This window comes from Aaosphaeria arxii (genome assembly GCF_010015735.1).
Source record: "Aaosphaeria arxii CBS 175.79 unplaced genomic scaffold BU24scaffold_3, whole genome shotgun sequence".
NCBI lineage: Eukaryota > Fungi > Ascomycota > Dothideomycetes > Pleosporales > Aaosphaeria > Aaosphaeria arxii.
The window spans coordinates 3117047-3143176 of record NW_022983476.1 but is presented as its reverse complement, the minus strand read 5'-3'; the positions used below and the strand labels follow the sequence as shown (position 1 = coordinate 3143176).

Sequence of the window (26130 nt, the reverse complement as noted above, 5' to 3'; positions counted from 1 at the left end):
ACAAAACACACGCACATTCCAGGTAACAAAGGCTGCCAGCCGGTAGTGCGTGGAATTCCCCCGCGTCCTGGATGTCGGAGAGCGGAGTAGCCGCGGTGTGTCTCCAGGATTGAGTGCAGGGTTGAAGAGCTAATTAGTTAGTGTTGGGGACAAGTAGAAACTACCAGTCTATCAGTGGATAGCAACAGTTACATGGTGGCCCATTGTGGATCATGGAGATACATCTAGTGGACTTTAGCAGATTTGAGGGTCACGTTTGGGCTAACGACGATCCTTTCCCCCGCGAACTTCAACAAATGAACGAATGAAGACACGAACTCTCCACACCACCGTCACTCCGACTTAGACACTGATTACAATTCTCCCCTACGCGGGTTCTTACACTTGACGGCCACCAAGGCAGTCCTAACTCCCATTGTATTTCTTGGTCGTCTTGGTTGTGATCGAAGCTCACTCAACACAACTCCCTTTCTCAACTCCCGTTCTACTCAACCATATCAAGCCCCCCTTAAGCCTTCGAATTAGCTTCCATGGCCAACTTGCATGCCCTTGCCCCCGGCCTATTGCTGACCGAAATAACTCTGGGCATCATCGGGTAAAAGGAAGTTTCTCCCATGTCCATGTCCATGTCTATTCCATCCATATCCATGTCAATGTCTGTATTACAGTAACAGGTCCATCCTATCTCCCCCATGTCCTGCAATTCGTTCTCAGCCGCGCCGCCATGCCTAGGCGCTAGGATTAACGGTAAAATGGACTCCCCTCCGCGATGCCATCCCCAAGCCCCCATCCGATCCTTGACTCCCCTTTGTTGGCAATAGTGACACTTACGTCTGTGGAATCGCTACTCTTCTGGGTATCATCACATACCATTCATGTTTCTTTCTTTGACCTGGACGACGGGATGCGCATGCCATGGCCAGCCACACCGTCGGTCCACAACGTGGCAAACCGCTACTTCGAACGCCCATTATCTTCCACCATCTCTAAATCGCACGTATGGTAGACTACCCCTCAAGCCATCTCGGACGGACGGGCGCTGCGGGCTCGTGTCGGATCGTAACTCCAGGTTTGAGGACTGATACTCGCCCCATGTGCACCTCACCACACCATTAGTAAACCGCACAAACGGCAAAGGATTCCAATGGCTTGAGATGGCTTGTTTTATCTCTAAGATTTGTTGTCTGGAGGCGTGTATTTGCTTGCTTACTGTCGCACATTGGCAAGATACATACAACCATCAGGAACATATTGTTGAAGCATTGATACACAAACGCACTGCATGCTTGCTGCACCATACGCGTGGCAATCAGCTGATTATCCAAGCGATCTCCCAACATCCCTCCCCTTCCCTACATCTCTTGGGTTTTCTTCTTGTTGAGGCCTGCACGCGCTCCAACCACTCGTACTTGAAGGTATCTACGCCGTACATCGTAGACTATTGTTGTATGTGCGCGGCCGCGGCGGACCGGACCATTTTGTTACCTAGGTACTCCGTACACTGTACACGATAGATACGTCCTGCGATCGTCGACCTGCGTCTTGCGGTCCGAATGTAGACAACGCAGCTCGAACAGGCATTAACTCAAGACTCGATAAGACAATTAAAATCATAATGCAGGGCCCTTTTGCTTTGCTCTTCTTCCCACACACTCTCTCCCCTCTGTGTGCCAGTCTCTGTGTCTGTTTCCGTCTATGCGCTTACGAATATGCAGCGGCATCCATCTCCTCGCATGTAGTCCAAACTTCTGCGTATCCCTCCCACCGGTAAATTGTCAATATTCATTGGCTTGCGCACGTTTATCGAGATGACAGACAGGCAGCACGAGACCGTTCAGGACAGCCAGCTGGCCCTGCCCTATAGAGCCTGCCTGCCATCTCAATCTCATCTCATCTCAATACTAATCTCATCTCATCTCTTTCATATCCCAGCCTAAGTTCTAGCGACGCATCTCCCAGTACGTGCATCCTCCATCCCACCAATCATGCAAGCAATCAAAGCGCATTAATTACTACAATGTATGGTCCATGCTAGGCTCCAGAACGAATCCTCCAGCTTTTGCTGTATAAGGTTTAGAATCGCTTTGAGCACCTTGGATCTGTTCCGGGGCCCGGGACACTCACTGTAGGGGCACAGACGCATACCCCCTTCGTCCCTCCGCTCGTTCGGTCGTACACTGTACAAATACTTGTGGACACCCTCCGAAGACCGGGCCAGCTTGTGGCCTGCATATGTCGCGCGCCGTTAGAGGCCATCGCTGTACTCCGTACACAATGCACCACGTTGTACACTGTGTACGTTGTCAATAGCAACAACAACCATGAACGAATAATGTACGGGCCGCGCCTCATCGTCGCAGAGCCGCCCTACTGCACATCCCCTTTACAAATCACAATACTCCAGGCTCTCCCAGAAGCGAAAGGGAGCGACGGAGATGGGAAGAGGCACAGTCGTATACCAATCGAGCCAATGCCGACCCGTCATGTAAGACGGGAGAGGACCGAAAGTTTCGCTTGATCTTTTTGAACATTTTAATCATTTAATAATCGTACATGTACTTTAAACATGGTTTATATAGTCCCTTGCAAAGAATCTCATGCGCGTTCGAACCACGTACCAACGTACAGGACATCCGCAGCCGCGATGCCTGCTGGCTCCGTCGCTTAAAGCCCCCTTCGCTGTCGCCGAACTTCCTAGCACGATTGGTGTGGTGGCCGTTCTGCTGCTCATGAACATACGTCTAACCTTGCGACGCTGGGGTCGTGGTCACTGATTTGCGCGGCAAACTCCACCCAGGTGTTGATGTGGATGTGCTCATACTCTGCTTTCTTTGCGAGCGATTTGCTGATATACATGTGATCGAGCTGCTGGGCGTTCATGTCGAACAGGTAGGTGTACCGCTCCGTCTCCTTGATCTTGACGACGGCGTCGATGTCGAGGAGCGTGGATATGGCAGCGTACTGTTTCAGAGGCTCGACGAATGCGAATTCGTTGAAGTCGCCGGCGGTTATTACGTGCGCATTACTGTCCTGGTCGAGGATCGACTGGGAAGAACAAGGTCAGTTAGTATGGCTGATGTCAAGTTGATGAGGGTTGGAGCCGCCAGCGCCGCGCGCATATTACATGCAGACGGTCTCGTCCCTGCCTTTTATCCCTCCCCTCGAGGTGTTCGGCTGGGACGGGACAGCAGACTTGGTTTCGAGATGAGTGGTCCCGAAGCCATAGCATCGGCTATAGTGTCGTACCGCTTCTCGATTTTTGGTTTGCTTCCACGTCTAGATCCCAGGAATCGCGAGAGAAAGCTCATGATGCTTGAGAGATAAGAAATGAACATACCTTGATGAACTCTGCAGTCAATGTCGCCTGAGCAAGCCTATCATCTACACCTCCATTCACAGGAGGTCTTGCGTCACCCTGGATACTGCTGCTTCCGCCCTTGCTGCCAAAGTGCACATTGACGGTAAAGAACTTGCCCTGGCCCTTAGCCTTCTCACCAATGACCTCCCACTGTGCGACCAACGGCTTTCGGCTCGCCTTCCAGGCGGCGTTGGTCGGGTCGATGCGTCCCGGATTGAACTTGAGCGAGGGACCGGCTTGAACCTCATTGGCATCGAGAGCGGAGCCGGGGTTGGGCTTGTAGAGTCGGATCAGAGATGGCTTGTACAAGTATGCAACGCGGATGTTGCCTCCTGGCTGACCGCCGTCCTGGTCGTCGGTGGGCGCGATCTCGGTGAATGTGTAGTCTGCGCCTCCGGCTGTCTTAATCGCCTGTGCCAGGGTGGTCAGAGTGAGGTTGGCGGAGACGACATCGTCGTTCACGGGACCGTTGTTGTCCTGCACTTCTTGCAGGAAGATCAGATCCGGGCTCTTGAGATAGTTGACAATGTGCGATGCGATGTCAGGCAGATGCGAGCTGGTGGGAGCGAGGTTCTCCACATTGTACGCTCCGTAGGTGATACCGGAACACTTGCCCTTAGAGGTGAGTTTTGTTGCCGAGGGGAGAACAGGCTTTTCGGATTTGGTGACCTTCAATGCTGTCTGGGGGAGAATGCGGTAGAAGCCAAAGGCGTAGGTGACAATTCCGGTGATTTCCTCGACTTCGTCGCCGAGTTTAGTGTTAGTCGGGTTCTTGGTACCATCAAGAGGGCTGCCGATAATGATGGCTTCTGGATTCGCATCTCCATCAGTCATGGTAAGTCCACCGCGCTTGTTCTCGCCGTTCACCTTCCAGTTGCCAATGACCCAGGTGTCACCAAACTGATTCGGCTTTGCGATCGCTGTCGGCTTCTTCACGGTGACGAGCTCACCGGTCAAACTCTCCCAGAAATCCAATCCATACTTCTTGGGCTCAAGCTCGGGGTTAGCCACACTGACCAATGTCTTGTTGTTTGGTACTGCAAAAACGTCGCCGCCATCGAGCTTGGAGAACTGCTCCCTTGGCGGGTCGATGGTGTCCTTCCCAATGACCAATGGCTTTACAGTCTTTCCGCTCTCTTTCTTTTGCTGGAGGACCGGTGATGTGATCTCCGTCAAGTACAAGTAATCCTTGTTCGACCTGTACTCTTCTACCTTCCCACCAATAACAATAACGTCCCCAACAGTCAAGTTAGTAGCGAAGTTGCGGTTGAAGACATAGACAGAGTCGGATGTCCGCACGTCCTTGTCCGGTGTAGGTGAGCGAAGCCACAGACCATCTGGTCCTTTCGCTGTGACGATACCGGTGAGGTTGGTGATGGTTTCGCCTTTGAGGGGAGAAAGGAACGAAGGGCCGTTCACTTCGGCGATTGTCAGGGCCGAGGTAAGGGTAGCAAGGGAGAGGGACAAGAGCGGAACAAGCGATGCCATGTTTGCGGAGATCGTGAGTTTCGACTCGAATATCAAAGTCAACGACAATGGTGCTGTATTAGACTAGGCCGAGGCCCGGGTGAACCTATTAATTGCTGAAGAGGCAGCTGGGTATCCGACATCCTGGGATGAACCGGAGGGGGCATCGATTTTATATCAAACGGAAGGGCAGCTAATGGACAAGGCAAGGCGAGCTGCATTTCATGGCAGATCATGAATATCTTGGTGGCAAAGCCATCTCCGCGATGTACTGGCTTAGAATGCGCAGTCCGTCGCTCTCAGCTAGGACCGGAGAGGAATCAGCTCTGGCTATCCGGCTATGTCACTTGGCATATTCAGGAACGGGTTTAGCATAGTCAGGTGGTAAAGGTCATTGTACCATCACTATGAAGCTGAAATGCTATGTGGAGGTAAATGGTGGAAGTGCTGCCTGTAGTATTGTGTGTAGTCAGTTATCATGAGGATACACGTTGTCCTTGTGATAGGCGCGATAGGTTGGTTATCGTCCTCCCCTTTGCGGGAGGTGCCGAAGCTTCGACGGATTGGGAAGGCCAATTGGCGGAGCATAATATCACCGGAGATGAGCATCGGCTGAACCTCCGTAAATGGACCTTCTGATTGGCCAAAGCCGTTTAATAGAGAGACCTTTTGAACATCATATTATCTAGCTTCTGTATATACATGACTAGCTATCTATCCTAGGCGGAGGTGACCGCTCGGAGTGGTCGACGTCTGCACGTGTGAAGGGGAGATGATAAAGAGGTTATGATTGGATGTTCTGGACTTTTGGGCGACATCGGAGATCCTAGAGGTGCCTCTTCTGCAAAAAGTAGATTGTCACAATAATGAGTCTTCTGTATATCGTACGGTGTAAATGGGCTTCGGAAAAAATCCTTTCTATTCTTTCATGCACAACATGCGTTCTCTCCACGGACTTTTTTACGCTAACCTATTCGGTATGTTGGCCTACTCCAGCTACCATCTACTATCAATACATTGTTCCCACCATGTTTGGCCGGTCAATACGATTTATTTAAATCTCTAATTATTTTGTTCTCATTCATGCTTTTAGTAATGGATGTCGTGTATTGCGGCTTGTGCCCAAAATGTCTGTCGTTGCGAAGGAGGATTTCTCATAATGTCTAGATACATTCACTCATCTACTGCTAGTTTATTCAATACAAAACCAGTATTGCATAAACGATAGTCATGTTTTAGATACATCGATAGAAGAGGGGACCAAACAGAACGTGGATCATATTTGACACAGGTCCCGTGACCTGAAAGTACACAGCACTGAAGCTGTAGGTCGTTTGATCAAACTTACTTCACCTCGTTAGGCAACTGTGCAATTGATATGTAGGCGCTGATACAGAAATTTGTATATAAGGTTCAAAAATCAGCAATCTCTCATTAAGAAAAAAAAGAAATGTATGGTAAAGTTGTATTGGATGGTCATACTACAACTACTACCTAGCTTTCCCTGGCTAGGAGCGCTACATTCGAGTCTCGGTTTGGCTATTTACGAGCTCATTTTTTTTGCCAATTTTTATTTGCCAATTTTATTTTCTCGAGATGCTTGGAGATATAGGAACCAACACTCGCTCAGCGAGAGCATAGCGTTTGTCTTGAATAGAAATCCCGAAAGGCATCAATAGTCGAGACCGAAAGTTGAAAGCCGGGAACAACAGGTTGAGACATCTATAGATTACTATATACGACTAATGTACTTAAGTGAATGCCTACATACTGTCTGAGAGCCGAATCTCCCGCTCATAAGTGAGTGGAGATGTTGCAAGGTGAGAGAGCGTTGCCTAATATCACCAGTATTGTACCTCCACAATTACCTCGTACCTTGTCGACGAAGTGATTCCAACAGACAGTGAGTGAGATGGAGTCTGTGCTGAGTGCCTATATAGGATAAAAGGACACTCAGAGCAGTAAAGGTTTTCAGCAACGAAACTTGAATCACGACTTCCAGTCTCTCATACCAGACGTTCATACCAGACGTTCGTACCATTCGCTCATACCATTCACTCATACTCGCCACTTACTCGTATCGGACACTCATAACATTCGCTCTATCACTTGCGACACTATTCGCTGAGAGTTGGCCTTCGACTATGTCTTCAACACAGAGGCAGGTGGAACAGATCGTTGGAACCGCATCAGACAGCCACGCAGCGGTCAAATCCATCATCGAACTTCTCCGAGATATTTTCCAAGAAGTACTCGAGTGCCAGGATTTCGAGGCCGTCGGAGATGTCGTTGTGAATCAAGTCGGAAACTATACCATACTGACGACTGTTCCCGAGGAACCTCGTGTATGGTATCAGGGGATCAATGTGCCTGATAGGTTCCCTGAGCATATACACCAAGCGATACTCAACGAAAATGCGGCCGACGAGGCGGTCAGGTACATGCTGAAGCCCATGAGGAGCGCTCTCCAGCACCTTGGAGCACGTGTCAGGTGGGTGTCTCCTCGGATCAATCCAAACATCTTCCTACGAGGCGAGGATCATCCAGTACAAGATCCAACACTCGAGCTTCGATTCCACTCAGTGTTCGAGGTCACCGAGGCGGATGGCTCAGTACACATTGCAGACTTCACCATCGAGCAGTATTGCAGAAATCGTTGCCGGTTTTACTTGACCAAGGAAGAGTTCTGTCGTGAATTTACCGTCGTGGACAACGACTTTCCGGACCCAACACCCGGATTCATATTCAACGTCGACGTGTTAATCGCCATATCGAAGTACACTTATTGGGCCAAACTTGCCATTGGAGAATATTGTGCTTCTGTTGACTGGAATCGGGTCCCTACTATGGGTCAGAATGAGCGTGTAGACATCTTGTCTCGCTCAACAGAGCTCTTACTCGCTGGTCCAGGTGAAGAGGAAGTAGAAATTCCACGATTCGATTCTCATTTCGGCGTACAATGATGGAGACGGCAAATGCCTGTACTAATATGAGACGGTGTATGGCTGAGACTGAACAATAATGATGGATATGGCAAGTGGTGGCACTTATATAAAGGGGACTTATATCAAAGCCCAACAAAAGTAATGTTAATCAAATCCTTCCCGTGATAACCTTTCAAGTTGTGTGAAAAGGAGTCTTGCTATTATTGGACCATATTGCCCGGCAAGCCCGAGCTCACAATGTGGCGTTCATCTAGACGAGCTGAATCGAGCTCCACACGTTCCGATCCGCACAAAGGCGCATCCTCCCGCAGCTGAACCGAATAAATGACCCCGCTAGAAGCGGCTTGTCGACTTTTGTGAATCGCTTGCTTCTTCTCAATATGGATTCGAAAGGTCGATCTATACCATGTTTATACGAGGATCCTGCTCGCTAAAGCGCCTTGTGGTGGCATTCATGCACCAATTCACCACCCGCGACGCTTTGTTGCCCGGTCTCTTTGGTCTGGAGTCCCGAGATGCTAGAACGCCAATACAGATTTGCAGTCGCGTGAGTAAAGGACATGGAGTCGAGAAGCGCGTAGATTTTACATGTGGAGATTGATATATTGTGATTCTCCCATGGGCTGTCGCCCATAGACTCTTCCTACTTTACCTTTCTGGCGGCTGTTAGCCAGGCTTTGAGAGAGACACGATTGGACGCGTTCACCATGTTCTCAAATATGATGGCCTCACGGTTCAAACCTGGACAGAAAAATGAACTACGTACCGCAGAAAATGGATTGGCAAACAGCACAATTCCACCTCCGACAAGTTCAGGACAGCCTACAGTAAGTACAGACTGCTAAACTTATCCCGTGTTCATAATTAAATGAAGCAGCTTGTTTCAACTAATGACCAACTCACGGCATTCCGACACATGGTTGGCATCCACTCAACGAGTTGCCTCGCGAGCGACGCAAACAACAACCACCTCCACTTCGAAGGGCGTCCTGCTCCCAACCTCGGCATATACAACCGCGTCGTTCACCGCGAGCAGGCCGCGAAAAAGGGCTTCAAATGGGCATCGTTCCTGATCAACGGCGCACTTGGTGTCCAAGTCATCGTTGCAGCCGCTCTTACGGCTATGGGCGCAGCGAGCTCCAATCACGTCGGAATCACTGCCTTTGGCGCCATAAACACCGTCATCGCGGGCTTGCTCACTTACTTGAAGGGTAGTGGATTGCCGAATCGACTCCGCTTCTACGAGAACGAATGGAAGAAAGTGAGGGAATACATTGAGCAGAGGGAACGCGATTTTAGCCGTCCAGATTGTCGGCTCAATGTGCAAGAGGTGGTTGATGCCATTGAGATTATGTACGAGGAGGTGAAGGCGGATGTCGAAAGCAATACACCGGATAATTACATCAGCGTTGGGGATATGAAGAAGAGGAGGGGTTTCACAAACCCGGATATCCCAAAGCTGCCCGAAGTAACAGGTACGGCGAAGAGACTGAAGAGCTTGGAAGAGAAATATGGTCCTAAGGTGTTTGAGTTCATCGAAGGGTTTGCGAAGAAGGAAGAAGAGAAGTTGAAGGAAATAAGCTCAGTAATTGAAAGAGACATTGACTCAGAGAAATCTCATCTGGAGCGAAAGGAAAAAGAAATGGAGCATGGCTTGGGAGCAAAGCTCCGGGAATTGAAGGAGGATTTCCAACGACGGAAAGAAGAATATGAGCGAGAAGTCAACAACGGATTGGGAGGAGTAAGGAATAATTTGAATAGCGTTAAATCTGGAATGGATGCATATAGACAGAACATGGAGAAGGAAATCGGAACTACCATGCGAGATGTCGAGCGAACAGCAAGTAATACCAAGTCAGGTGTGGAAATGGAGATCGAGGAACATCGACGAAATTACGAAAGAGGAGTCGACGCTGGCGTGAGAGGTGCACACCAAAGTGTCGATGCTATCAAGTCTGATTTGGAGAAAAGCCTCGATGATCACCAACGGAGATACGAAAGTCAAGTGGTAGCTGGCATCAAGACTGCCCACGATGATGCCAATACCCTGCAGTCAAGCGTCCATGAGCGAGAACAGGCTTACCAGAGGGATGTTGCCAATCGAGTGAGTGGCATGGGGGAGAATATCAATGTGGCCATGTCCGACGCCGCTCGTGGAGAACAAGAGGTTTATAATGAGCTACGACAACGAGCAGAGCACCTGTCGAACGTAGAGCGGAGTTTAGGCACAGGGGCCGAACTACATAACACGACGTCAAAAGATGAGAACCAACCAGTTGAAGGGAGGAACAGACCTTGAGTTATAAGATGATGGTGGCGCATATGGTAATTTCTCTGGTGTACTGTTTTATTTCGCGATGAAGTTGTGCTCCGTAATGGTAGTATTCAATCGTTTCAAAGGCCTATAAAGTAGAGCACAAAGCAGATATTTTCTTCTTCTAGTAATTCAAGTTTACAGAACGACGACTAGCGCGATATAACATGAGTTTGATTATATCACAGCACTTACTGCAGGGCTTCGGCCTGGCTCAATAATTGCGGGGATTCTACAAGTAGCACGGCTAGTAGCCGGCACCCTTTGATCTGCACTATGTTCGTATTCCTAGTGACCTCTATCCTTGTGTGAATCATCTCGATAGTCGACGCATCCGTAGCAATTCCTGGACATACGAAGGACTCTAAAAGTCGTACTTTCAACGAACTTGTATCAAGCCAAATATTGGCCAAGCTCCTTGACTCCAGAAGGCCTGATGATGCGTGCAGGGGAATAGAGCAGACTTTCTATGTCAAAATGAATCAGGAATGCCAACTCTATCGCTTGGTATCATAAAAGTCAACATACCGCACTCTTCGTCGTTCCTACCCGTCTTTATAGTCTGAGATCAATCTGCCCCGGTGCTAACCGTGTCTCCCAAAACAACGATCTTGAATTTATCGGGATCTGAGAACTGTTCTTCATCCATTTGTATTCGCTCTGCCGCATCCGGCTCATTGACCAAGGCAAAGAATTGCTGGAAATGCAGCTCATCCCTGAAGACCAACTCAGCGTACCCATCCCAATCCACCTCATTCGCGTTTCCCACCAAGACCACGGGTGCTGCCGATGCTGCTATTTTGGTCGACGCTGTCTTCACCCCAGCCCGATCCCCTGCCTTTGAATTGACACGCGCCACATAGTGCCGTGTATGCGATAGTGGAAACGCCTTCCCTGCAATGGATTTAAGAAGAGGTATGTGTGAATTCTCCCAGAAGTCTCGGAATTGGTCGGTTGTGATATTCGGCCTGCGCGAGACGAATAAAACGATTGTGTATGTCATGATGGGCGCGTAGGAAAGAGAAGGAAGACGAAGAGAATGCGACAAGGAAGATTGGTCTTATAGGATCCGCCCTATTCGCGAGATTATGTCTTTAAGAACCCCTTAATACCATGTTTTATTCTTGAATTATGATGACATGTTGTCTGGATAGCGCTTCTAGCGCATTTCTCTGGGTCGACTTGTCAATGCCATGCAGTAGTTCAGCATCATCAGTGGACGGGGAAGTGCGGTACTAAAGAATTATATGGTTTAGCACTCCCCTGATTTTGTGTTGAATACAGTTCGGTCTTGCAGCCGAACCATCCGGCCACCAAGATCTACTTTAAGGCCGCCCCTAAGTGGGCACTGCGGGTGGGTTAGTGTGATGTTAAGTTGTTCGGTGGTTGAGCAAATACCAATCTCCTCTCGACGGAAAGAAGGGACTTCTTCTGGTGGGGTATCAGTGCTAAAGAAATGGCTCGAGAAACATTGAAATGGAATATGCACTTTAGAGTGCTTCATCTGTTGGTACGCGTTGCGATTGTCCAGATATAAAATCCTGTGTTCCATCACGTTCGATGTGTATAATCTGCCTGTAGCAAATGGTAGCAACATGATTGTGAGATTCGGTGGTAAAATCCAGTGTAAGTACGCATTATTAGAACGTAAACCTTGAAGAAATCCTCGTGTGTAGGTATTTGGCGAAGATCTGTGAATGGCCGGAATCACGTGTTCTGGCTAAGTGATCGACGCCTTGATGAACAGAGGAAAAGGCAGAAGGCTGGGCGATAAGAGACAAGAAATAAGAACAGTACAAATGTTGGACTAATTATCAATGCCAATTTTTGAATAATGAAGTTCTTGCAACTACCAGAAGTGTATGAGTTATGGGGACAACCCCGCCCCCGCCAACCTGACTCAGGTACAGCCGATCAAGTTCCACCTCCAACACGAACAATAACCAAACCACCCCGAGAGTTACAATAACAGAGATTCCGGTCCGGTGGGTTGAGAAGTACCTGAAGCCTCACCATGCCTCTTCCGACGGATCGACAATTCGTATTTGCTTTGAGGTTTCCACTACAACTGCTGTGTTTAACCATTTGAATTGTCCCACCGCATAAATTCGTCTTGCCGGTTCAGGTAGTCCCTCGTTGGATCCACGACATACGAAGACGGAGCCAATCGCAGCTCCTACGGCCAACGGAGGGGTTGCGGAGAATTGACTACTAGTTATTCCGTCCAGACAATATTGTTTCCGAGCATCATTTCATGATCCACTTGGAATCCCGCCATGATCACGCATTCGCATTCCGGGCCTAGTTGCCGTGACGGAGCACTTAGAAATCCGATAAGCTGGATGCTTTTAAAAGCAATCGCCAGATGTTGCCAGGTCTTCGCCTCCCGCTCGCAAAGAAACAATCCTTCAATCATCGCACTGAATAGGTCGCTGCTCTGTTGCCTCGTGACTTTTGTGAAGCGCCAAGATGAAGTTCCGTGATGGTAAGGATGACAGGTGACATTGATAGGAAGGCCCAGTGCGACTGACATCGATCAGGCATGTGGTTAACCTCTGACCAATTTACGGTCCAGTATGCCGAAGAGGTTTATGCCATCACACCGCGTGAGGATAAGAAGGCCGTCACATTGCTATGCCCAACCAAGAAGATACTCAGGCGTGGCGATACGCTGAATATGCCAACGCTTGACGTCGAGATTGAGGCTCAATTCGATGATGTGATATCCATAGAGGTTACTCGCTTCTCTGGTGCGCGCCGACTCGGCCCAAATTTTGACATATTTCCGGATGGCAAACCGGAAAGCAATGGTTCTGTCTCGACTTCCGAGAAAGGCACCACAGTAACCAGCGGAAATCTAAGCGCCACAGTGTCTTCCAAGGAGCATACTTTCGATATCAATTTTCACACCACCGATGGTTCAAAGTCAATCACATCTCTCCCAGCTCGAAGTATTGGCTCTGCCTATAGCCCCGCATTGAAAACGCCAAAACAAGTGGAAGACCTGAGGAACCACGAGCAATTTGTGTTCACTCAAACTGACCTTGGCGTCGGAGAGTCCATTCATGGGCTTGGAGAGCGCTTTGGTGCGTGGAACAAGGTTGGCCAGAATATTGAGGTCTGGAATGAAGATGGAGGTACATCTAGTGAGCAGGCTTATAAGAACGTCTCTTTCTGGTTGAGCTCGAAGGGCTATGGTGTCTTTATCGACACCCCACAAAAGATCGACTTGGAGATTGGTAGCGAGCGGTGTTCAAGGCTGCAGACGACAGTTGCTGGCCAACGCCTCAAATGGTTCGTTATGGCTGACATTTCTTTTTAACGTTCACTGACTTTATGATCAAGGTATTTGATATACGGTCCTACACCAAAAGAGGTTCTTACCAAATACTCCATCCTCACAGGAAAACCTGGCAAGGTTCCTGCATGGTCGTTCGGTCTCTGGCTTTCCACATCTTTCACCACAAACTACGATGAGAAGACGGTCCGCCACTTCGTTGAGACCATGCAAGAATCAAAGATTCCTCTAGAGGTATTCCATTTCGACTGTTTCTGGCTGAGAGCGTTCCATTGGACAGATTTTGTCTGGGATCCGGAGTATTTCCCTGATCCGTCCGGATTCATCGGCCGTTTGAAGAAGGGTGGATTGACAAACAAAATCAGTGTTTGGACGAACTCGTACATTGGTCAAGCATCCCCCGTTTTCAAATATGCCGCCGAAAAAGGCTATCTGTTGAAGCGCACTAACGGCGACATTTGGCAATGGGACATGTGGCAGACCGGAATGGGAATTGTGGACTTCACGAACCCCGAAGCGTGCGACTGGTACACCGGGTGCCTAGAGAAGCTGTTCGACGTCGGCGTCGATTGTATCAAGACCGATTTCGGCGAGCGTATTCCCACAAAAGATGTCGTTTGGTTCGACAAGACCGTTGATCCCGAACGTATGCACAATTACTATGCTTTCATTTACAACAAGCTCGTGTTCGAGGCTCTTCAAAGGCGCTACGGCAAGCACGAAGCAGTTTTGTTCGCTCGTACTGCTTGCGCTGGAAACCAACGTTTCCCGCTCCAGTGGGGAGGCGATTGTGAATCTACTCCGGCCGCTCTCGCAGAATCCCTCCGTGGTGGTCTTGGACTGGGTCTCGCATCGTTTGCCTCATGGTCCAACGATATTGGAGGATTTGAAGGTTACCCACCCCCGTGGATTTACAAGCGCTGGGTCACGTTTGGTCTTCTATGCTCGCACTCTCGTCTACACGGCTCAAGCTCCTACCGTGTCCCTTGGCTTATCGACGATTCGTCTACTGAGCCAGAGAACTGCACTGAGGTCCTGCGACACTGGGTTCAGTTCAAGAGAAGGCTCATGCCTTACTTCTATGCGCAGTCGATCGAGAGTGTTGCCAACGGTTGGCCTACGAGTGTCCGAGCGGTCGCCTTGGAATTCCCTGACGACCCCACCTCTTGGTTCCTCGACCGCCAGTTCATGATCGGATCCCAAATTATTGCTGCCCCGATCTTTTCCGAGGACGGCACAGGCGAGGTCTACCTTCCCCCAGGCCGATGGTTCAACTTCTGGGATGGCAAAGAGGTTGCGGGAAGCCAGTGGATACGTGAGAAGTACAATTTCTTGCAGACTCCGGCTTTCGTTAGGGAGGGTACCGTATTGGTCCTTGGCCAAGGGGAGGGTGAAGGTGGTTTCGGATATGACTGGGTCAACGCCGGTGGCGTTGTCAGACTCTACGGAACGAAGGAAGGAGATAAAGCCGTTGTCGTCGATGCCCAGGGAGAGCAAAAGGTCGTTTTGGAAGTTACTTCTGAAAATGAGGTCAAGGGATTGGACGTTTTGGGAGGTGAATGGACAGTAGAGCGATTCGGATAAAGGGATTTTGCGAACTGAACAACTATGACTATGATTATACCTTAGAACTTTTGAATGATGACCCAGAACTGCATGTTTAGATAGTATCAAATCAAGTGTATGGCACTTGGCATAATAGCCTAATTGAGTGTTTCCATATACGAACTCTCTATACGAACTATACTAAGACCTCTTACGACACAACTACAGTAGCATTGCCTCTAATATCCTTTGAGCTGCCTCCAACATGCAAAACAAACTCTCCTGGCTCAACAACATACTTCATCTTCAAGTCCCATAGGCCCCAGTCTTCTACTTTCAGAGGGATTTCCACGTCGACCGTCTCTCCTGCCTTCACAAGGACTTTCTTGAATCCTTTGAGCTGGATATTCGGAACCACGACACTTGCCAACACATCTTGCAGGTATACCTGCACGACTTCCTTCCCATCCACAGGGCTGGTGTTCGTTACGGACGCAGAGATTGTAACGACATCATCAGCACCCGCCTCCGTCTGCGAAGCTCTAACATTACTATACTCAAAGGTGGAATAAGAAAGTCCGTAACCGAATTCGTACAGCGGCTGCGGATCACCTAGGACATATTGGTGACCAAACTTCAACGTCCCGTTTGGAAGGATCTCCCCCGCTTCGGTATACCGGCCCGAATTGAGATAGTCATAGTAGATCGGCAAGGTCCCCACGTCATGCGGGAAGGAGACGGAAAGCTTCCCCGAAGGGTTCGCTTCCCCAAAGAGAATGTCAGCCAGAGCGCTGCCGCCCTGCTCGCCGGGGTAGAACTGCTGCACTAATGCAGATGCTGCAGACGAGATCCACGGCTCGGTGATGGGTTTCCCGGATGAGTAGACTACGATGGTTGGCTTGCCTGTCTCGATGATTGCTTGCACCAGCGGACCCATTGCGCCGACGAGATTGAGAGACGAGACGTCGACGTGCTCGCCAGTCGTGGCATTGAGACCTTGCCAGAGTTCTTGTTGGTCGCGGGACCAGGTGCCCACTAGGACGACTGCGACATCTGCGTTGTTGGCTGCTGCAATTGCTTCAGGGAAGCCAGATTGGTCGTTGGACCAGCGCTCACAGCCCTTAGCGTAAGTAACCTTTCCGGTTGCTATGTCTTGAATGCCTTTCAAAGGCGACACATTGGTTGGGTTGTATTGCGAGCGGTAAACAACATAGTCACCAAGATTGATGAAGTCGGCCATTGGGCCAATGACTGCGACATTGGCAGATTTGGAGAGAGGCAGGGTGGAGTTATGGTTTTCCAGTAACACGATGGATTCCGTGTCGAGCTTCTTAGCAAGAGCAACGTTTTCCTCAGTATGGATCTCAGATTTCGTGGCGTTTGACGGAAGTCCCAAATACGGGTTCTCAAAAAGACCCATTGCAAATTTGGCCCGAAGCTGTCTCGTAACCGCTCTGTCAACAACTTCGATATCCAGCTTGCCTTCCTTGACGAGCTTCGGTATGGTCTCAAAATTGTACGAGCCGCCTCCCATCTCTACGTCGTTTCCGTTAGGTAGGGTGTATAATGTGACTGCTTCTTTGTCGATGGGTTTACACGCGCACATCTTGAATGAGCAGCACAAGCGGTCCGTAGCACCCGCATCAGAAGTGATAAAGTACTCATAACCCCACTCATCGCGCAGAATGGTCTCCTGCAACAGATGATCGGCTATAGATGGTATGCCGTCGTAGGAATGATACGCGCCCATAATGCTGTAAGCGCCTCCGTCGATGATGGCTCTCTTGAAGGGGGGCAGCCATGTTGTACGAAGCTCTCGCTCACCACCGTGTACAGGCCCGGTGTTGATGCCCTGCTCCGGTGCAGAGAACCCAGCGAAATGTTTGACTGTTGAGCTGACGTTGCCTCCCTGGATACCCTTGACATAACTATATGCCAATTCACCTGCGAGATGACCATCTTCACCGAAGGTCTCTTCGACTCTGCCAAACCGAAGTTCACGAGCTAGATCGGCCAATGGAGCGAAGATCTGATTGATGCCGAGGGCTCTTGATTCTTGTGCGATTGCAGCTGCCATGTCCTTGATCAACTCGGGGTCCCAAGAACAAGCATGAGCGATCGGACTGTTGAAAATAGTTGCATTGCCGACCAACAAGCCGTGGATACCTTCAGTCTGTGTAAAGGCAGGTATCCCCAATGTGGTGTTGTGCACGAGGTAGTCTTGGGCTCTCTTGATTCCATCGCTGATCCATGACTGCGCCATTGGGTATCCGACGTAGAATTGTCCAGCCCTCTTGTCCATGTTCCATACAAGCCCCGACGCGTTAAATACATTGGTCGTCGTGTTGATCCAATTGGATATGTCGCCTTGGATGAGTTGTGCCGTCTTCTCTTCAATCGTCATTCGAGAGAGAAGGTCAGTCACACGGGACTCAATGGAGGCATTTGGGTCCTTGTACGTAGCATTGGTGGCGTCCCTTCGGCGGACGATGTCAAAACCACTTGCTGAAGACAGAAGGCCAGTGGCTATGAGAAGGGTTGTGTATCTCATGTTCGAGTGATAATCTGAAAGCAATCTACCAACAAATTGATCGAGAACTGCGATTCTATCCAAAGTCACAAATGGGACGATGAATTCAGACTCGAAAGAAGAGATCTTATAATTTTGATGGGCAAACAAAAGTTTTATCGATTTTCAATATACTATTTACCGGGTCGCCCTTGACTATCCCATGTCATTGGAGATCACGCAGGTCATCATGCTGCAATTCTCCGTCGCGCCCTGAATTCATTTATATTACCGGGCTCGTGGTGGCAGACTATATAATTTAGCTCGGCATCCTATGAAGGACCGATTTCGCTTGTACCACCGGTAATATCATACAAGTATGAACAATATTGATGTACATAAATATGTATCTACGAGGTAAGACGGTGTCGATGTGAAGATCCCGCTAAGATGCCGATCGAGCTGGTGATTGGTGGAACAAAAAGTGGCGTAAATGCCTAAGTCGGGACTAGCGTCGCCCAATTCACATCCGAGAGGTAAACTTTCCCCACTTGCCGCCCCCAGATCCTCCCCCAACATTTATGTCCTTCATGTTTGGCAGTCGTTCCACCCCGGATGATTCTGATTGTTCATGGGAACTAGGGAACAGGTTCCGCCATTATACTGAGTTTGGCAAAGTGTGATGCTTAAATTCTCGTCGCAAGGAGCTGGATGTGACATTTACGAGGACGCAGCAAGGCATGTCCAAAGGAATCAAGTATCCTGGCGACAGACTGGTCACGGCTGGGATGCTTTGCATCCGCATGTAACATGATGATCAGCCGTTCTAGAGCCCGGTGGTAGTATGCGTCTCGTGCATTGCGTGCTTATATTGTGCTGCGACCTTCCCATGAGTGCATAGATACATCAACCTCGTTGTTCTTCTTCTCTATCATACTGACCTGAGTGTCACCATCTTTCACTATGGGGTTGGTATTCAACATCGTGCTCGCCGTTTTCGCGGCAACGGGCAGCTTTCTGTTCGGTTATGATAGTGGTGTGATGGCCCTCGTCATCCAGTCTCCACACTTCCTCCATTATTTTGATACAGAGAAATATTCATCAACTATTGGAGCTATCAATTCAACCTTCTCAGGTGGTGCCGTCTTCGGCGCGCTAATGGGAGGTTCTACTATGGATCGCTTTGGTCGAAGATGGACGGTGCTGATCGGCGCCGCTATCAATTTGCTTGGAGCTGCTCTTCAAACTGGAGCACGGAATTTGGCCATGATTCTGGTGGGTCGAATTCTAGCTGGATGGGCTGTTGGCGTGCTTTCTATGTCTGTCCCTATCTACCAGTCAGAATGTGCTCATCCCCGAAATAGAGGTACAGTTTACTTGTCATGATTCCCGGCATCGTACTGATCTAGATTGTTAGGTATGATTGTCGGCATTACTCAACAAATGATCGGCGTAGGCTTCATTGTTTCGACCTGGGTTGGCTATGGCGCTTCCAAAGTCCCTAAGACGAGCTCGTTCTCCTGGCGGTTCCCGCTTGGTTTCCAGTGTATTCCTTGCATTATGATCATTGCGGGTATCTTATTCTTCCCCGAGTCCCCACGACATTTGATGGAGAAGGACAAAGCGGATGAAGCGATGGCGGTGCTTCGCAAACTCCACTTCGATGGCTCCAACGAAGAATGGATTCAGTCCGAGTTCAATGAAATAAAACTTACCATCGAGGCCGAAAAGGCCATCACTGCGCCTGGCTGGTCCATCATGTTCAAGGTCAAAGCCTGGAGGATGCGTCTCCTTCATGCTACTCTCATGCAGGTTTTCACGCAGATGACAGGTATCAACGTCATTGGTTACTATTCGTCTCTTCTTTACGAGACCCTCGGAATCGAGGGAGACAAAAAGCTGCTCCTCGTCAGCATCTACAATATTGTCGGACCCGTTTGCAATCTGTTCTTCATCGTTTTTGTCCTGGACCGTGTTGGTCGCAGAAAGCCTTTGTTGTTCGGAACGGCTGGAATCACTATGGCATTGATTGCTGAAGCTGCCATTGGGTCTCAGGTCAAGGGAGCCTCTGGAGCTCGCCGGAATGGTCTATCCATCGGCGGAGTCTTCTTCATCTTCCTTGTCTCCTGCATTTTCAGCATGTCTTTCGGCCCTATCTCGTGGGTGTACGCGTCTGGTAAGAAGCTCTTCTCAGCAGTATCTAGCCCAAGACTTACAGAATCCAGAAATCATGCCCCTGAGTATTCGAGGACACGGTTCCGCTTTCGCTACCGCTATTGGAAACTGGCTTGTCGGTACCGTATGGTCACAAGTCTCGCCCATTGGTCTTGGAAAGACTGAGTACAAGTTTTATTTCATCTTTGTTGCCTTCAACATCTGCGTGACGTTTCCCACGATCTTCTTCATGTTCAAGGTGAGTACTATGTATCAAATCTTCATGTATAACTCGACTAACATTGTTATAGGAAACTAAGAAACTTAGTCTCGAGGAGATCGATCTGCTGTTCGGAGAACGTGCCTTGGGAACATTGCCAGATGACCTGGAGAAACCTGGGCGTGAGGAACAAGTTGAACTCCAGCAGGTACAAGCGGAGGTCAATAAATCTAGATGAACGATACAAGACTGGCATAAATGTCAAGAAGTATGAAGTTTGAAACCTGGTCAGTTATGGCTATGGCGAACGTACCTAGGTACTATGCGATAGGGCAAGGGTTTTGTAGCAAACGCAAGAACTGGCAATATGAGTGACTATAACAACGTCGATTACGAATTAATTATACATGCGAGATCCTGTATCTCGTCCAATCGTTCCCTCTTCAAAGCGAATAGCGTTACCGACTGTGCGCATCACGTGATCGGGATGCGTATCCGAATCATGGCTTTCACATGATCAGCTATGAATGTGCGCCTAGGATACTGGGTGCGATGTGACCTACAGTTGATGCGCAATTCACAGTCTGAGGAACCGTGATATTTCGATAGTCATTGACCCATAAAATTGTTCATTCATGCAACCCAGAAGTTCTAACACTAGCCTCTTCCGCAGGAATGCGAGTCACGCGCGGAAGAGGACTGCCAACGCGCATGAGTTACACTTTTCCATCAAAGATACATTGTGACTAACCGCGGCAGGTGGGTCCATATAGTTGCAAGCGCTGCCGACAACATAAGATAAAATGTACCGGTATCCAGCCATGTGCCCATTGTGAACGCAGGAAGATAACGTGTGTGTTCGACGAAAAATCGGAAAAGGTCATTGTAACTCGCGGTTGGTTAAGCGACCTGGAACGACAAGCAGCGCATGCTAGCAGACTGGAAAACACTGTTACGGAGTCTCAAGGAACGATCGGTCATGAGCGCGGTGGAGAGCATGATACTGGCTCACCAACTCCTGCATCTCAACTTGGGATAGATGACCCGTCTGAATCGTCTGAGTTGGGGGATTCGAATACAGATGTACCGCAACCACCCCAACAGTTCACGAATTATCTCGTGACAGGGCCTTCTTTTTACTACAGTCCTACTTCTATAAATCAATCGTGTACGTGTACCAGATCGACCTAAGTCACGGCTCTGATTAGTATTACAGATTATCTAGGAACATCATCGAACTGGTCCTTTGGCAGACGTGTCTTGATCCTAGCCCACAACAAAGTCTTCGGCGACACTTCTCTACCTCATGAGATCTTGCACTTTGACGGATCTTCTTACGAGCTTGGGTGGGATGGTAGGAAGACTGGGACGGAGACAGGAGGGCAACCTATACTTCCCATTGGAGAGTATGCTCGCTTCCTTATTGGCGCCGTGAAATACCACTGCGGACAATTATTCCATCTCTTTGACGAGAACGACTTCATGGACAAGTTTGAGAAGCTCCAGCGCAACGACAATGATGGGCCAGACACCTCGGATCTATGGTATATCCATTACCTACTAATACTGGCACTCGGTAAGGCTCTACTTGGACAGACAGAAGGGCGACGGCCTCCTGGTGCAGAACTCTTTGTCCACGCAATGAAACTGCTACCTAGCATGATCTATCTGTGGACTCAGCCGATTGAATCTACTGAGATACTTTGTTGTACAATGATCTACCTACAATGTCTAGATCTACGAATTGTGGCCTACAATTACGTGAGTTCGCAATCCCACGAAGCAAAAGGCGCGAGGCGACTGACTATTATCTAGATTGGTCAGGCAATGCGCATAGCCATCACTAATGGATGGCACACCGACATACCGAGTCAGCATTTCGCACCCGATGTTCTCGAGAGATGTCGCCGGATTTGGTGGACCGTCTACACTCTCGATTGCCACATGTCCGTTTTGCAGGGCACGCCGATTCCACTGAATGAATGGAATATTAGCTCCCAGCTCCCGAATTTCGGAGGTTCTGAAAAGGAGTCGCGTGCATTGAGAATGCATGTCAAGCTTGCAAAAATCATTGCTTTCATCCAACAAAGTAAGTAATCTTAGGAGATCAAATGTACCTTTGCCTGACATGAAGAGTGAAGCCGTTTATCGTATTGACGACTCGGCCGACGGGTACTTCTTGAAAAGCATCAAGACTACCTTGAAGTACCTTGCCAAAGTCAATGACGAGCGGGCAATTGAGTTCCCGTTGAAGATAGACGATTCTTCTCACAGTATTTCTCGGCTTTCCGCTCACTTCTACCTTTTCCATCATCAGGTGAGGAATTGTGCCCATGATATCCCCTGCCCAGTAGCTGACTACTAGCAATAGGCCATAATATTGGCCATAAAGCCGTTGTTATTCTTCTTTTTCAAAAGGCGGTTGGAAGCATCGAAGCGCATTCGGATTCCGACAGCAGGCGGTGTTCGAGCACTGGCGCGGATAGGTGTCGGCTCAGCCCAGCAGATTATGAAGACGCTCGCTGCCCTTCGAACACAGGATCTTCTTGGTATAGTAAGCAATGGTAATATTAGAACTTTGCCTAATCGTATTCTATAGAGCGATTTATACCTTTCGATCTTGAGTCCGTGTGGCATGCTACCCTCGTCATTCTTGTCGCACATGCAGTAGATCCGTCCATCTGTAAGACGCAAGATTCGTCACTGCAGGTTGCACACTCTATCCTCAATGACATGGCTTCTCGGGGGAATTTGATTGCAGCTTGTCGCAAGGCCGAGTTCGAACACCTTGATATGACGTTATCTCAGCTCGACGCAACGATGGGAGGTAATCTTATGCAAGGCACATCGGAAGGCCATCCGGAGGCAAATTCTACGGTGTGGGAGGGTGTGACCCATCATGATAGCTCAGTGGGGTCTCAGAATGATATTGCTTCGATGATGGAGTGGAATCTCGAGGAGGTTCTCAGTGGGCAGCACCTAGAAGCCGTTGCAGATTCCTTGGACCTGAGTGGCTTAGATTGGTTCAGTGCCGCACCACCACAGGCAGGGAGCGACTATGCTCCGGAATAGAATGAAACTCAATCCACGAATATGAAGTCTTGCCACAGTAATTACGCTAGAAATGAAGGGAGTCGAAACGAAAGCCATTACATCCGAACGCTAGGTCGTTTGCGTGTCAAGTATCACCCTTATCATGTCGGTACATACCTTGCTAAGCATATTGACTGTTGCATTGCTATCAATAACGAATAACGTTCGTAAATCTCAGATGAGTTAGAAATGCTCAGAAGCAACTCAACAAAAACTCGGTCAAAGAGGGCTCATGAAGCCGGTGTTGGTTGAGCCACTAGGCCCGTGGCTTTCGCCTCCTCTTACAATCGTGGTCTGATAAAGCGACCGGGAATGCTCATGATTTGCTTGGTTAGCTTTGAGTAAGCCCTAATTCCAGATCCTTGCGCTTGTATAGGTATTCGGGGGTTATCGTTTTATCCGAGGGGGTTGGGCGAGTATGTGGATATGAATATCGAGGTCTTCCAGAAGTCCGCAAGATCCATATTGAACTTTGCTGCATCACTTTGAATCAGCGGTCAATCACATGCAATGAATTAAGCTTATAGATGATAAGATACAATATGATGGTGTGCGGATGCTTCTTTCTTTCTATACAAACAGCATCCCTCCATTCACGTTCACAACACTGCCCGTAGTCCATTTAGTACGCTCCTCACATAGAAACGCTACAACGTGGGCCACATCATGCGGTTCCGCAACACGAGGAGCAGCTGGAGTTTCTCTGACCGGAGCGTCCCAGAACTCTTTAGCCTCGGGGTCCGCTATAGTCTTCGCCCATAAATCCGTGTTGACAGGGCCAGGATTGATGCAATTGACGGTAGCATGATATTTGTGACCCAACTCTCTTGCAAGACAGCGCGTTGCAGACTCCATCGCCCCTTTACAAGCCGAGTAAACAAGAACATCAGCATGGCCACTTCTTGCGTAGATGCTGGACATATTGACGATCCTAGGCGCTACCCCGAAATGCGGAACAGCCGCTTTGATGAGGAATAGGGGAAAGCGCAGGTTGACAGTAACCTGCTCCATAAAAATGTCTTCGGTAGTTTCGAGAAGCCCGAAATTTCCTCCAGTAGCCGCGCTGTTGACAATGATGTCTATGACGTTCCATTTCTTGACTGCTGCGTCGACGATGGCCTTTGGAGCACCAGGATCCGATCCGGCTGCCGCGACCGCCAGAAACTCCACACCGAGAGCCTCTACCTCCTGGCCAACCTCGTCCGCCGCCGACCGTGCGCTCGCATATGTGATAAGGACGTTTGCACCACGAGTTGCTAATTCGAGAGCAATGGCCCTGCCAATGCCGCGGGATCCGCCTGTGATAATGGCGACCTTGCCGTGGAGAGGAGTTGCCATTTCCTGCAATTACTCGGAAGTACTACCCGATGAGAATATCAGATTTGATGAAGAGTAAAATCGGTTCGAGCAGCAAAAGTCAAGCCAGGCTTTTCGAAAGAAACATATCACACGAGAGTTGGGGATCGCAACCAATTTAGTAATCCAAGGTGCCGCCAACCTCGGATGTCATGTGGCTCATCACTGATGCATCCGAACAATGGTCGGTTTGTACCACAAAATTTCCGTACTCGGTATGCTATTCCGAATTGAAATATATACTCGAATTGTAGTGAATGAAGATGTTCTGCGTACTCAGTTCCTTCCAAAATCTTACCATCTTTATTAATTCAACATGAAATCAACGCGCACTATTTCGATCGTCGGTGTCCATGCCGAAGGCGAGGTCGGGGATGTCATCATTGGAGGCGTCCGCGATCCTGTGCACTGCAAGACGATGTATGAAAAGCTTGTCTACTTTCGCGACGAGGCAGACCACACTCGCCAGCTTCTCATGCAGGAACCTCGCGGGCGGTCATCTCAATGCATGAATATGGTACTAGCGCCGTGCAATTCACAGGCAGATGCTGCCTTTCTTACACTCGAAAGCGACGAGTATCCTCCAATGTCAGGCGCCAACACCATTGCGACGTCCACCGTACTCCTCGAAACGGGCATGGTAGAAATGAAGGAGCCAATCACGAACATGAAGCTAGACACTGCTGCGGGCTTGATTGGGGTCACGGCGGAGTGTGAGGCAGGCAAGTGCAAGGCCGTCTCATTCGACAATGTTCCATCGTTCGTCCATGTCCTGGACTATAAACTCGACGTTCCTGGTTTAGGGACTGTATCCGTCGATGTAGCCTGGGGTGGCATGCATTACGTTTTGGTCGATGCTGCGTCCGTGGGACTCAAGATTGACCACGACTGTGGCCCAGAGTTGGTCCGAGTTGGGGAGCTGATAAAGAAGGCTATTTTCGAGGCATTCGTGCCCGTCCATCCAGAGAATGCAGACGTCCGTGGTGTGACCGTCCTCGAGTTTACAGAGCCCGTGCAAGACGCCCCTGATGGTAGCAAAATCGCTGTAAACACGGTCATTGTATCACCTGGTAGATTTGATCGCAGCCCATGCGGAACTGGCTCATGCGCAAGAATGGCTGTTCTCCATGCGCGAGGAGAACTCAAGGAAGGCCAGATCTTCCGTCACAGAAGTATCATTGGAACAGAGTTTGAATGCAAAATTCTTGGAACCACCAAAGTCGGCAAATTCGATGCAGTGCTTCCCAGAGTGAAGGGTCGCGCATGGCTCACCGGATTCAGGCAATCTATGCTAGACCCTACTGATCCCTTTCCCAACGGATTCAGAGTTGGAGACCATTGGCATGTGTCAAAATAGAGCAAATATGGCAGCATCATTGCGTACTTTAGATAGATAAAATAATAGGATTACCCTGACCACATTTGCCTATTAAGTCATCGTACGAGCATATCACTGTGGGGAAGGGTTGAAGGAGCTAGGGTGGTACGCAAGGGATGTCCTCTAATTACCAAAAGGGGATTCAGTCGCTCGCTCGAAATGAAATGGGCATAGCGAGTGAGGTTGCGTCGCCACGTCTCGATTTCGCAGATCTCGGAACCAGAGTATCACCCATCCCGAGTTTTCTGTATCCGAAGTATCAGTAGATAAGTCTACAGTAAAATTATAGGGGAGAAACCATGATACTACTTTATCAGTGCACCGCTCTCAACAATTTCGCGATTCAGTGCATCCGAGACTGACGTCGGTGGTTGCCAGTCCCAGTGCCATGGGGCGAAGACCGGATCAGTCGTATTGTGTGGATCCGAAACAATTTACGACCTTCAAACATGGAGTAAGTCACCCGATAAGACAGATTGGAGGCTCTAGGAGT

The 26130-nt window shown here is 49.2% G+C and overlaps 12 protein-coding genes across 12 annotated transcripts; 7 read left to right on the top strand and 5 right to left on the bottom strand.

Moving 5' to 3' along the window:
* Positions 1-280: 280 nt before the first annotated feature.
* BU24DRAFT_420992 (uncharacterized protein) lies at positions 281-1250 on the bottom strand. The gene has a single exon (XM_033527613.1). It carries the CDS (start codon positions 788-790, stop codon positions 509-511), a length of 282 nt encoding a protein of 93 aa, XP_033386301.1. The 5' UTR covers positions 791-1250; the 3' UTR covers positions 281-508.
* Positions 1251-1562: 312 nt separating this feature from the next.
* BU24DRAFT_162514 (uncharacterized protein) lies at positions 1563-1976 on the top strand. Its single transcript, XM_033521396.1, has 2 exons — positions 1563-1767; positions 1820-1976. The coding sequence occupies exons 1-2, from the start codon at positions 1616-1618 to the stop codon at positions 1935-1937; spliced, it is 270 nt and encodes an 89-aa protein (XP_033386300.1). The 5' UTR covers positions 1563-1615; the 3' UTR covers positions 1938-1976.
* Positions 1977-2539: 563 nt separating this feature from the next.
* BU24DRAFT_162447 (DNase I-like protein) lies at positions 2540-5270 on the bottom strand. Its single transcript, XM_033521394.1, has 2 exons — positions 3338-5270; positions 2540-3045 (listed from the first exon to the last, which is right to left on the bottom strand). The coding sequence occupies exons 1-2, from the start codon at positions 4844-4846 to the stop codon at positions 2728-2730; spliced, it is 1827 nt and encodes a 608-aa protein (XP_033386299.1). The 5' UTR covers positions 4847-5270; the 3' UTR covers positions 2540-2727.
* Positions 5271-6969: 1699 nt separating this feature from the next.
* On the top strand, positions 6970-7825 carry BU24DRAFT_479213 (uncharacterized protein; the record flags this gene model as incomplete). Its single annotated transcript, XM_033533065.1, has 1 exon — positions 6970-7825. One exon carries the CDS (start codon positions 6970-6972, stop codon positions 7786-7788), a length of 819 nt encoding a protein of 272 aa, XP_033386298.1. The 3' UTR covers positions 7789-7825.
* A 652-nt stretch (positions 7826-8477) lies between these two features.
* On the top strand, positions 8478-10069 carry BU24DRAFT_491026 (uncharacterized protein; the record flags this gene model as incomplete). Its single annotated transcript, XM_033533754.1, has 2 exons — positions 8478-8597; positions 8648-10069. 2 exons carry the CDS (start codon positions 8478-8480, stop codon positions 10067-10069), a joined length of 1542 nt encoding a protein of 513 aa, XP_033386297.1.
* Positions 10070-10498: 429 nt separating this feature from the next.
* Positions 10499-11123, bottom strand: BU24DRAFT_449521 (uncharacterized protein). Its single transcript, XM_033530956.1, has 2 exons — positions 10613-11123; positions 10499-10551 (listed from the first exon to the last, which is right to left on the bottom strand). Exon 1 carries the CDS (start codon positions 11085-11087, stop codon positions 10653-10655), a length of 435 nt encoding a protein of 144 aa, XP_033386296.1. The 5' UTR covers positions 11088-11123; the 3' UTR covers positions 10499-10551; positions 10613-10652.
* A 1430-nt stretch (positions 11124-12553) lies between these two features.
* Positions 12554-14966, top strand: BU24DRAFT_407922 (glycoside hydrolase family 31 protein; the record flags this gene model as incomplete). Its single annotated transcript, XM_033525829.1, has 3 exons — positions 12554-12569; positions 12625-13378; positions 13430-14966. 3 exons carry the CDS (start codon positions 12554-12556, stop codon positions 14964-14966), a joined length of 2307 nt encoding a protein of 768 aa, XP_033386295.1.
* A 130-nt stretch (positions 14967-15096) lies between these two features.
* On the bottom strand, positions 15097-17478 carry BU24DRAFT_479207 (glycoside hydrolase family 3 protein; the record flags this gene model as incomplete). Its single annotated transcript, XM_033533064.1, has 1 exon — positions 15097-17478. The coding sequence occupies one exon, from the start codon at positions 17476-17478 to the stop codon at positions 15139-15141; it is 2340 nt and encodes a 779-aa protein (XP_033386294.1). The 3' UTR covers positions 15097-15138.
* Positions 17479-18299: 821 nt separating this feature from the next.
* BU24DRAFT_389555 (general substrate transporter) lies at positions 18300-20250 on the top strand. The gene is made up of 4 exons (XM_033525045.1): positions 18300-18802; positions 18854-19612; positions 19662-19849; positions 19902-20250. The coding sequence occupies exons 1-4, from the start codon at positions 18400-18402 to the stop codon at positions 20046-20048; spliced, it is 1497 nt and encodes a 498-aa protein (XP_033386293.1). The 5' UTR covers positions 18300-18399; the 3' UTR covers positions 20049-20250.
* Positions 20251-20262: 12 nt separating this feature from the next.
* Positions 20263-22617, top strand: BU24DRAFT_162414 (uncharacterized protein). Its single transcript, XM_033521393.1, has 6 exons — positions 20263-20519; positions 20584-20978; positions 21027-21571; positions 21626-21899; positions 21952-22127; positions 22182-22617. Exons 1-6 carry the CDS (start codon positions 20446-20448, stop codon positions 22407-22409), a joined length of 1692 nt encoding a protein of 563 aa, XP_033386292.1. The 5' UTR covers positions 20263-20445; the 3' UTR covers positions 22410-22617.
* Positions 22618-23473: 856 nt separating this feature from the next.
* On the bottom strand, positions 23474-24345 carry BU24DRAFT_491022 (gluconate 5-dehydrogenase; the record flags this gene model as incomplete). Its single annotated transcript, XM_033533753.1, has 1 exon — positions 23474-24345. Exon 1 carries the CDS (start codon positions 24239-24241, stop codon positions 23474-23476), a length of 768 nt encoding a protein of 255 aa, XP_033386291.1. The 5' UTR covers positions 24242-24345.
* Positions 24346-24575: 230 nt separating this feature from the next.
* BU24DRAFT_449517 (proline racemase) lies at positions 24576-25616 on the top strand (the record flags this gene model as incomplete). The annotated part of the gene is made up of 1 exon (XM_033530955.1): positions 24576-25616. The coding sequence occupies one exon, from the start codon at positions 24576-24578 to the stop codon at positions 25614-25616; it is 1041 nt and encodes a 346-aa protein (XP_033386290.1).
* Between the last annotated feature and the right edge of the window lie 514 nt (positions 25617-26130).